This window comes from Oncorhynchus mykiss, chromosome 1 (genome assembly GCF_057628025.1).
Source record: "Oncorhynchus mykiss isolate SJ-2025 chromosome 1, ASM5762802v1, whole genome shotgun sequence".
Classification (NCBI taxonomy): domain Eukaryota; kingdom Metazoa; phylum Chordata; class Actinopteri; order Salmoniformes; family Salmonidae; genus Oncorhynchus; species Oncorhynchus mykiss.
In genome coordinates, this window is record NC_143022.1 from 23,149,062 (window position 1) to 23,161,254 (window position 12,193).

The window sequence follows — 12,193 nt, forward strand, 5'->3', positions numbered from 1 at the left end:
TTCAGTAATCCAGAGGTGGAGCAAAGGTACAGGACGGCAGGGGGAAACAGGGTCAGGGACAGGCAGAGTTCAGTAATCCAGAGGTGGAGCAAAGGTACAGGACGGCAGGGGGAAACAGGGTCAGGGACAGGCAGAGTTCAGTAATCCAGAGGTGGAGCAAAGGTACAGGACGGCAGGCGGACTCAGGGTCAGGGACAGGCAGAGTTCAGTAATCCAGAGGTGGAGCAAAGGTACAGGACGGCAGGCGGACTCAGGGTCAGGGACAGGCAGAGTTCAGTAATCCAGAGGTGGAGCAAAGGTACAGGACGGCAGGCAGACTCAGGGCCAGGCAGAGAGGTCAGGCGGGCGGGTACAAGGTCAGGACAAGCAAATCAAATCAAATGTAATTGTTCACATACACATGGTTAGCAGATGTTGCTACGAGTGTAGCGAAATGCTTATGCTTCTAGTTCGACCATGCAATAATATCTAACAAGTAATCAAAGAACGCGGAGCAAGGCTAAAAACCAGGAGGACGAGGAAAGAGAGGCTGGGAAATGATAGGAACTGACAGGAAACCGCTGGTTAGCTTGAACGAACAAGACGAACTGGCCACAAACAGGCAAAAAACACAGGTAGAAATACACAGGGGCTAATTGGGAAGAGGGGCGACACCTGGAGGGGGGTGGAGACAAGCACAAGGACAGGTGTAACAGATCAGGGCGTGACAAGTGCGTATGTTATCGTGTGTTTGTATGCATGTGTCTGTACCTATGTTTGTGTTGCTTCACAGTCTCCACTGTTCCATAAGGGGTATTTTTATCAGTAAAAAAAATAATCAAATTCTACTTCTTGCATGAGTTACTTGACGTGAAATAGAGTTCCATGAAGTCATGGCTCTATGTAGTACTGTGCGCCTCCTTCACTTTGAGCCAGGAGAGATTGACATGAACATTATTAATGTTAGCTCTCTGTGCACATCCAAGGGTCAGTGTCACATAGTCGATTTAGAGCCATCACTAATAAACCCAATGTGTCTTCAATGTTAGTGACATGCTGCAAATTTGTAAAGTTTAAGTGATACAGCTTTAGTCGTTCTTTACCTGTTGCTGTGGTTTCATAGCATTAGAAAAGTAGACACCCTTACATTGTCCTACCTACCTTGATATTGACTACTATGGAAGATGATTGTGAACTGAATTACTGTTCTCTCCAGTCAAGCAGCCTTGTTTAACACTTTTGAATAACTTTATAAGCAGTCATAAATATTAATAAGCATTTTAAACTTTCAAGCATGACAAATTACAAGCATCATAGAGATGACTAAATAATCTATGAACATTGATTTTGCAAAATGTTTTATAGGAAGGTACAAGGAGTGAGAATGACATGCTTCCATGGATGTTTATGCCAGGACCGATTGCAATTAAGAATGAATTAGATTATGATTATGAGGAAAACAAAATAATAAGATTAAATGTTTGGAGGGCGATTTCCATACATAGTTAATTAGAGAGAATGATATTAACAGCTACTTGTTCTTCTAGGTATCCAGATGTGAGTGTGTGTGTGTGTCCCTGCCACAAGGATTGGAGCCCTACATAGGGTCCCAACTGTGTTTCTGACATTACCCTCTGTAACCTTCCCATTGTGTTACACTGTCACTTGTCCAATGTGCTTGTAACACAATGAAGGTGCTTTAACAGAGGAGAGCGCATTATAGGCTACATCTGCATGGCTTGTCAACCGTAAGACTACTCTAGCAGAGAGTCAACAGACAGAGAGCCAATCTGTGAGCTCAGGGTCAGCATGAACATGTAACTCTATCGTGTATCAGGACTTAGAATTACTGCAGGCAGAAATACAGGAGAGCACATTCATACCCCAAAGAAACTGACATCTCGCTGTACGGCACAAACGGGCCTAGACACAGGCCCGACTACCGTTCTGTTTTAGCTCAGCCTGCCCCTCGAGTTATTCACAACAACAAAACATGAAGAGAGGTAGAAGGGGAGGGGTAGAGATGAGAGAGAGACTAGAGAGAAAAAGGGATGATGTATAGAGGAAAGGTAGATCAAAGAGAGAGGAAATTGAGTTAGAAAGGAGAGAGAGTGAGAGAGATGACAGAGATATGGAAGAGAGGTAAAGAGAGGAGGGACCAGTACGGAGTTAACAGAGGTAGAGAATGGTAGAATGGAGAGAAGTGTGGAGAGGATATAAAGATAGAGAGAGGAGATAGAGGTATAAAGGAAAGATGGTTGGGGAGGACGGACTCTGTGTTGTCCTGAAGAGAGTAATGATACATGGCGATGGTAGCAGACAGGGTCACATCTCATCACATCAAACTGCCCGTATGTCACTTACCTCCTCAGCAGTGGCAAAACAGGCGAGGTCATTGTTGCTTCCATCCTCCCATTCATCCATTCATATAAATCCTGCCTGTTGGGATGGGCTATTGACATGCATGGAAAACATCAGTACTCTAAATGAATGCATGCATTACGTGTCTGATAATACTTTACTGAATACCCCTCATTTGGTGATGTGATGCATGTCTTATGTGATGCATGCTATATGTTGAAAGGATACATCCATGTTCGATACACATCTGTCAGTCTGAAGGAAACAAGGATTGCGTCTGAAATTACACCCTATTCCCTAGATGCCATGATTATACGATGGGAGTGACCATGTTACTCGTGTAGCCTTGATTGATTTCCTGCTTGACAGCTGACTTGACAGGAACAGTCCATTTTAGCACATATTTCATTTTGTTGATATAAAGTGGAAAGGAATATTTACAATTGAGCCAGACAGTATAAACAATAATCAGTACTATGACAATCCACTGTATGACTAACTTCGACAGTATGTTCAATGAAAAAGCTAAGCACATAATATACCTCCCCAGGCCCATACATAAAGAAGGCAACATGTGGGGAGTGAGAGAGACAGAGGCAGAGAGAGAGAGAGACAGAGGCAGAGACAGAGGCAGAGACAGAGACAGAGACAGAGACAGAGACAGAGCTTATGCAACATCCTCCTACTTCAGATAGGGCTAGCATCACTACACTATTATCAGTCCATGTGGCTTGTCAATTAGTCACTTTGAATCAATAGGACCACGACTTCCTGTTGGTTCATTCATGTGTAGATTCATTAACACTTCCCCCTCCATGATGTTATGGTGGGTAGGGCCAAATGGGTGGTTTGAAAAACAAGGCTGTTGATTTCAAACACAACATATTTCCCCATTGTTTGTGGCTGTTTCTGCATCTGTTTTTGTACAATATTTTATTCACATGTTTTATAACTAAATGGAAAGGGCAAAGGTTGTCCATGGTTGGAGGGGTGTTGTTCACTGTATTGCTCTAATACACAAGCTGCATCACATGGTTAGGCTACCGTTTTCTTCTCTCACCACTAGCTTTGTTGTGTGACAGGAGTGTGCATTGTTTACTGAAACCCAATGATGCTCGAAACTGGGAGAAAACCCAATTATCTGCTCTTATAAAACCTAGACAGCATTGTCAATGGATTAGCAAATACCCTGTTTATTCTTCTGTTCAGCAACAAAGACATTATACACTGACTGTACAAAACATTAGGAGCACCTTCCTAATATTGTGTTGCACTCCCTTTTGCCCTCAGAACAACCTCAATTCATCGGGGCATGGACTCTACAAGGTGTCGAAAGAATTCCACAGGGATCCTGGCCTATGTTGACTCCAATGCTTCCCACAGTTGTGTCAAATTGGCTGGTTGTCCATTGGGAGGTGGATCCCAGCAGCGTTGCAGTTCTTGACAAACTCAAACCAGTGCACCTGGCACCTACTACCACACCCCGGCACTTTAATATTTTGTCTTGCCCATTCACCCTCTGAATGGCACACATACACAATCCATGTCTCAATTGTCTCAAGGCTTAAAAATCATTCTGTAACCTTTCTCCTCCCCTTCATCTACACTGACTGAAGTGGATTTAACAAGTGACATCAATAAGGGATCATAGCTTCACCTGGATTCACATGGTCATTCTATGTCATGGAAAGAGCAGGTGTTCTTAATGTTTTGTACACTTAGTGAACATTAAAGGGCATCATAAGACAATACTGGAGCTACAGTATATCTTTCATAAAAGTAGGTGTAAAGTGTGTTTTAAGCGAGCACAATTGACACAATTTGATTGGCAGCTCCCTCAAAGAGAGAGAAGGAAACACTACATTAAACTTAAATTGTGTAAATCATAAAAATGACATTTGAGCAGGGATCTTCTCTCTATGAATAAGCATAGAATATACTAAGTCAGCTACCGCTTTACAAACATCAGTTCAGAACTCTAAGCTACCCCTGTGCATATACCCATCAATTCCATTTAAAATAGTGTACATCTAAGCCTCTTAGAACCGTGTCCAAGTACAGAAATGCATGCTGCTCACATTAATAACTAACCCTGTCTTCCACTGAATACAGTCATCATCATACCAAAGAGTGGTTCCATGTCCAATAATAGGACTACTGTAGGCAGCTAAACAGTTGTGGCAGGGTTATATTGGTTTGTGTTGACTGAGAGCAGGCCTGTGTTTGTATATACATTAAATATAGCAGGTACACTTCTCCACTGACAGAGTAGAGCATGAATAAATCTCTGTAGGTTTCCGGAGCTGGCACGTTTCCTCAAAAACTTTTTTTTGTCCTCCCAACAGCTCTCTAGCATATATAGGTCAGGAGATGGCTGTGAACGTGTCCTCCCAGTCTTTCCAATATGTTCAATGTACACCATGAGGCATAGGAAACATATAGTATCACTGAAAGATGTTTAGCTCATGGTTTAGAGATATGCAATCTGTTTTTATGGTGAATTATATTGAATGAGAAAGCATATATATATCGACCACAATGCATTGAATACTAGTATTAATGTCCATATGACATTGAAAGAATAGTTTGGTTAAAATGTACATTTGTCAAACATCGTCTTATACAGTCTACAGACGCCATTGAATATTGACTTTCGGAAATATTGGACTAGCTTATATATATACACACACGTCTTTGTCCCCCAAACTTTAATTTGGGGAATAACTTTTTCCTTTAATAAGCAGGTGCTGTAGAGCATATTCCACGTTCTCCATTCATATAAACAGAATGCTGTTAACTTTGACCTTTTTCTTCTCTCCCTCTGTCTCTCTCCCTCTGTCTCTCTCCCTCTGTCTCTCATTCTATAGTACAAACAAGTGGAGCAGTACATGTCTTTCCACAAACTGCCAGCTGACTTCCGACAGAAAATCCATGACTACTACGAGCACAGATACCAGGGCAAGATGTTTGATGAGGAGAGCATCCTGGAGGAGCTTAATGAACCACTGCGGGAGGTAAAACAACAAAACACACCATCAAAACTCTGACAATGTCTCACACTTAAAGAGTGGAACAAAGGAACCAAAAATACATTGATTTCTCTGCAAATCTTCATCGTTGTCTTTTGCAAATATGTCCCTTAACAACATTTGAAGTTCTGAGCCTCTTGTTCTAAGTCATTAAACCAAACAAATGAGTCCATACATTTTGTTTCCATTTCCCCACCTTTGCTATGTTAGATTTAGACCTAACAAAATTGCAATTCACTAAAAGTCATGATATTTACCCTTAGGAAATTGTCAACTTCAACTGCCGTAAGCTGGTGGCGTCCATGCCCCTGTTTGCCAACACCGACCCCAACTTTGTGACGGCTATGTTGACTAAGCTCCGCTTTGAGGTCTTCCAGCCTGGAGATTACATCATCAGGGAGGGCACCATCGGCAAGAAGATGTACTTCACCCAACATGGTGTGACCAGTGTTCTGACCAAAGGAACCATGGGCATGAAGCTCTCAGATGGATCCTATTTTGGAGGTGTGGATGGTCAACAATATACAGTATTACTACTTTTCTAGGATTGAGTTTTCTACAACTTTCCTAAGATCTGCTGCTGCTGGAAAACCTGGGATCAATAGATTCTATTTTATTCTATTCTATAATGGTGCTAATAACACATATCTACTATAGAACAGAAGTTTATATTGGTTTATATTAAAACTGTAGCAAACAAGAGAATGAAAAGGAAAAGAAAAACACCCTGACATTTGAGTTTGACTTCTTCTCGCTAGTCTTCTCGCCCCGCAGCCAGTTTTATCCCACTTCCCCATGCAGTCTGTCCTCCCCCTGCCTGTTTGGGGACTCGGCGCTGTTGTTGATCCACAAAAAAGCTGTCATTTTCTTAGGGTCTGGGGACATTCTTCACACCCTCTTCAGATGAGTTTCCACTAATTACCACAGCCACAAAGGCATTTGTAAAAATGTATGAATCGAAAATTAGCTTTAATCACTTAGCAGTGTGGTCAAGGTTAGGCTAACGTTAGGTTTAAAATCACATAGGCAGGGTCCATGACTTTGTGGCTGTGGTAACTAGTGACGACCCTTTAGAAGAGCAGAGTTCACTTCAGTGGTGCTGTGGGTTGGGCTGTGAGGTGACAGGAGCATGGGCGGGTGTTGAAGGAATGCCTGAGATCCACAGCAGCACAAATGCCCATTAATAACAGCTAATTAGTCCACAGAACACTGATGACAGAGACATTATATGCCACTAGGAAGCCAACCTTTTTTACATGGCATGGGTTAGGAGGAGAATACTTGATCAGAATATCTGTTAGATTTGTGGTGGTGTTTGTGGTTGATTCATCTGCTATTGCTGACAATTTATATTATTGCTGGAGAAAATAGGAAGAGGGAATATGGAAAGAAGGTAGAAACAAGGTAATGGAGTGGCAGGTAGCCTAGTGGTTAGAGCATTGGGCCAGTAACTGAAAGGTTGCTTGATCGAATCCCCGAGCTGACAAGGTAAAAATCTGTCGTTCTACCCCTGAACAAGGCAGTTAACCCACTGTTCCTAGGCAGTTAACCCACTGTTCCTAGGCAGTCATTGTGAATAAGAATTTGTTCTTAACTGACTTGCCTAGTAAAATAATGTAATAGTTGATCAAAGATTTTATTTTATTTGACCTTAATTTAACTGGGCAAGTCAGTTAAAAATAAATTATTATTTTCAATGATGGGCATTAGGGAAGTATATGTCATCTCTACACGACATAGCCCATATTTGTTTTTAAAGGGTGAGTAAGTGGGTGTAGTAGGGTCAGAAAAGTCACATACCAGCATTGAGTTCTGCTGCTTGCCTCTGCATCGCTCAGCACGGCTGAGAAAACAGAGTATGATTAATCTTGTGAAGAACTGTAAATCCCCCACTAAATAGCGAAGAGACACATGGCTGAGCTGACACTCAAGGTCACACTTTAATACCCTCTGAATAAGGAGCCATTTTGAGAGTGGGGGAGCGGATCTGGGGTGGAGAAGGTCACTGAGGTTATTATGTAAATGTATAACTCATGTATAGAACATCACTTTGTTGCTATTTAATGGTGTGTGGGCGTCTATCCCGCGGGTGGAAGCTGATATTGACTGCGCTTGTTAATTCCTCTATTTCTATGGCCCACAGGGGGTTTGCCTACCGCTGGAGAGGCTGATCTGTAGAGTGGAGCCAGTGCAGAGTTTCCACTTGTTACCAAAGCCACAAAGGCGATATTCTAAAAATGAGTAAAAGCAAGTAAATTACTGCATACAGTAAATTACATTCCACTGGGGGGTTTTCTTCACAGAGAGCCAGAAGATACCTTTCACACGTGACAGGGGAGTGAGTCGGGAAAGCCGGGGAGGCAGCGAGTAAAAAGAGCACATGGTTGCCAAGACAACAGTCAGTCACAGGCCAGAGAAGGAAGGGTAACACCTGAATGAAATGAACCTTGGCTCCACCACCTCTCCAGCCCTGCATCTCCCTCCCTTCACTAAGCTGTCACAGTTGGGTCTTTGTTTTAACGGCCTATCTCCTCAGTAAATGACCCATTTCCACGTGCGATAAATTGTTTTCTGAGGTTAGAACAACAGGACTAAATGAGCGTGTCATGTCCAAGTGACTTTTGTCATGAGCACGACATTCAAATGGCTCATGTTTCTTTGACATGTTTCTGTAGCTGAGATACAGTAATGATGGTCCCTCTGGCTGTGTAGTAATTGTGTCTGTCTCTGACACTCCTGTCTCTCTCTCTCCCTCCCACAGAGATCTGTCTGTTGACCCGAGGCAGACGGACGGCCAGTGTGCGAGCGGACACGTACTGCCGTCTCTACTCCCTGTCTGTGGATAACTTTAATGAGGTGCTGGAGGAGTACCCCATGATGAGACGAGCCTTCGAGACTGTGGCCATCGACCGACTGGACCGGATAGGTAAGACCAGCCTACCACCAATAAAAAAAGCCGATACATGATTAGCTATGGGCATAGTTGAGGCATTTTGTGTCATTCATAGAATCAGCAGAACAAAGACGAACATATCTATCGATGAAACCTATTGTAACTATGCAACTAATAATTTATCTTTGATTTCCCTTTTTTCTATATGTCATATTAACATGTCATATTTATAGCTATCTAAAGGATATGACTTTTGCAAGATATGATTATTATCTATGACTTGAGTGTGCCATACTCCCCTGGGTTTACACTAAATGTGCTCACAGGATGAGTGATGCTCATTTGTAAAAGTGATTTATCAGCACACTAACTAAACAGCTGTCTATGCTCTCGTGTGTGGGAAGGAGGGAGCCGTTTTCCCTCAGTTGCTGCTCTTACCGCCAGTGTTGCTACGCTGTCAGTCACTCAACTATCATCGGAAAGCACCTGGTTAGTGAATTCCGTGCCATGAGTGTAAACAAATCATATATTTTTGCTAAACGAAGCAGGCAAGCCCCCTGTCTTGCCCAGGTTAATGTGATGATGACGTTATCCCTCGTTCACGTGACTTCACATGTTTACAAAAGGGGCCCTGCATCCCCCACCTGCCAGTGGTTGCCATGGCAGCTAGATTCCACATCACGTACGAGCTGTTCGTTTCACTCATTTGGAGGAGATTAAGGTGTCTTTGGTCATTGACAGGCTAACAGCTAACCTGAACAGAGCATAGTGGAACATAGGACTAGGAATATTCTGTTTAATTTGCCTGCTGTTTCCTGACAGCAGAAGTCTCTTGCATCAAAGGCTCAGTATTTCATGTGGCCTGACTAACAAGTATAGAAAGCTAATTAATTCCAAATCTAAACAGAAATTCAAAGGAGGATGACAATTATCTTTCAACCTAGGAGTTTTTTTGGAACACAGAGTCTTTTTCCGAGACCTTCAACTGAAGCCCCAAAGAAATCATGTTTATATATTTAATATCTGCTGTCTCACAGTTTATATATTGTGTACTACAACGCTCTGGCTCCTTTAGATGTCTATGGGAGAGGCAGCCCAGCAAACTGGGAACATTCCCAGAACATTAGCTAAGATACCCATTACTTTCTAGTTAGGGTTTTATCTAACATTAGTATGATAGCATCCCAAAAACATTCAATTGATAACATATATTTTTTTTAATCCTTTGAGTGTTCGCATAAAATTCACAAAAATGTTGTACACAACATCTTTAACAACCACAAAAGAACATTCCCCAAAAGTTCTCAATAGGTTTCCAGGTAATGTAATAACCCAATTCACCAGAAGAAAATGGTTCTGTGAAAGTTCCCAGAACATTCGTTAGGTTGCGGCAAATGTTAACATGGTTAATTGTTAATTGCAGCAAATGTTAACATAAAATTGTCCAGTCGTGCTGATGATTATACAATGTTTGTATAAAATATTCACCTGATGTTGCCAGAACATTTCCAGAACACATGTGGGGGCGTCACAAAAGATATGTTCTAAAACAGAAGAAACTGTCCAGTTATGCAAATAATTATACAATGTAAATTGCCATTAAATCTGGAGAGAAACATAATGGAGATGTTTTCCAATCTGCTTAAGTTTTAAGGAGCTACAAACTTGTGTGCTGAGAATGTCTTGGACCTCCAAGACCAGGTAAAATGTATATTGCGTGAACATCAATGGAATATTATGTTAAACCTAAAACAAATATGTTATTTTAACCACATCAAATGGACTATTTTGGAAATTGTGGAATATTGTGGGAATTGTTAGATTTTTTATTTTATCCTTATTTTACCAGGTAAGTTGACTGAGAACATATTCTCCTTTTTATTTATTTAATTTTATATTTCACCTTTATTTAACCAGGTAGGCTAGTTTGCAACTAGTTTGCAACTGCGACCTGGCCAAGATAAAGCAAAGCAGTTCGACACCTACAACAACACAGAGTTACACATGGAATAAACAAACATATAATCAATAATACAGTAGAAAAATCTATATACAACATGTGCAAATGAAGTAGAATATGAGGTAAGACAATAAATAGGCCATGGTGGCGAAGTAATTACAATATAGCAATTTAACACTGGAATGGTAGAATGTTGCAGAAGATGAATGCTCAAGTAGAGATACTGGGGTGCAAAGGAGCAAGATAAATAAATAAATAAATACAGTATGGGGATGAGGTAGATTGGATGGGCTATTTACAGATGAGCTATGTACAGGTACAGTGATCTGCTCTGACAGCTGGTGCTTAAAGCTAGTGAGGGAGGTAAGAGTCTCCAGCTTTAGTGATTTTTGCAGTTTGTTCCAGTCATTGGCAGCAGAGAACTGGAAGGAGAGGCGGCCAAAGGAATATTTGGCTTTGGGTGTGACCAGTGAGATATACCTGCTGGAGCGCATGCTACGGGTGGGTGCTGCTATGGTGACCAGTGAGGTGAGATAAGGTGGGGCTTTATCTAGCAGAGACTTGTAGATGACCTGGAGCCAGTGGTTTTGGCGACGAGTATGAAGCGAAGGCCAACGAGAGCGTACAGGTCACAGTGGTGGGTAGTATTTATGGCTTTGGTGACAAAACGGATGGCACTGTGATAGACTGCATCCAATTTGTTGAGTAGAGTGTTGGAGGCTATTTTGTAAATGACATCGCCGAAGTTGAGGATTGGTAGGATGGTCAGTTTTACGAGGGTATGTTTGGCAGCATGAGTGAAGGATGCTTTGTTGCGAAATAGGAAGCTGATTCTAGATTTCATTTTGGATTGGAGATGTTTAATGTGAGTCTGGAAGGAGAGTTTACAGTCTAACCAGACACCTAGGTATTTGTAGTTGTCCACATATTCTAAGTCAGAACCGTCCAGAGTAGTGATGCTGGATGGGCGTGCAGGTGCGGGCAGTGATCGGTTGAAGAGCATGCATTTAGTTTTACTAGCATTTCAGAGCAGATGGAGGCCACGGAAGGAGAGTTGTATGGCATTGAAGCTTGTCTGGAGGTTGGTTAACACAGTGTCCAAAGAAGGGCCAGAGGTATACAGAATGTTGTCGTCTGCGTAGAGGTGGATCAAAGAACCACCAGCAGCAAGAGCGACATCATTGATGTATACAGAGAAGAGAGTCGGCCTGATAATTTAACCCTGTGGTACCCCCATAGAGTCTGCCAGAGGTCCGGACAACAGGCCATCCGATTTGACACACTGAACTCTATCAGAGAAGTAGTTGGTGAACCAGGCGATGCAATCATTTGAGGAACCATGGCTGTGGAGTCTGCCAATAAGAATGTTGTGATTGACAGAGTCGGAAGCCTTAGCCAGGTCGATGAATACGGCTGCACAGTACTGTCTCTTATCGATGGACCTTGAGCGTGGCTGAGGTGCACCCATGACCAGCTCTGAAACCAGATTGCATAGCGGAGAAGGTACGGTGGGATTCGAAATGGTCAGTGATCTGTTTGTTAACTTGTCTTTCGAAGACCTTAGAAAGGTAGGGTAGAATAGATATAGGGTCTGTAGCAGTTTGGTTCTAGAGTGTCTCCCCCTTTGAAGAGGGGGATGACCGCAGCAGCTTTCTAATCTATGGGAATCTCAATCGATACGAAAGAGAGTTTAAACAGGCTAGTAATCGGGGTTGCAACAATTTCGGCAGATCATTTTAGAAAGAGAGGGTCCAGATTGTCTAGCCCTGCTGATTTGTAGTGGGCCAGATTTTGTAGCACTTTCAGAACATCAGCTATCTGGATTTGGGTGTAGGAGAAGTGGGGGAGGTTTGGGTGAGTTTGCTGTGAGGGGTGGAGGGCTGTTGATCGGGGTAGGGTTAGCCAGGTGGAAAGCTTGGCCAGCCGTAGAAAAATGCTTATTAAAATACTCAATTATAGTGGATTTATCGG

At 42.3% G+C, this 12,193-nt stretch overlaps 1 protein-coding gene across 1 annotated transcript in view; it reads left to right on the top strand.

The window, feature by feature from the left end:
* Window positions 1–12,193, top strand: part of LOC110508592 (potassium/sodium hyperpolarization-activated cyclic nucleotide-gated channel 2) — a 102,309-nt gene that overhangs the window by 77,322 nt on the left and 12,794 nt on the right. The window contains exons 5-7 of the mRNA XM_021589263.3: window positions 5,208–5,354; window positions 5,633–5,873; window positions 8,131–8,295. Of these exons, the coding sequence (XP_021444938.3) occupies window positions 5,208–5,354; window positions 5,633–5,873; window positions 8,131–8,295 (553 nt within the window). The remainder of the gene's footprint in view (window positions 1–5,207; window positions 5,355–5,632; window positions 5,874–8,130; window positions 8,296–12,193) is intronic.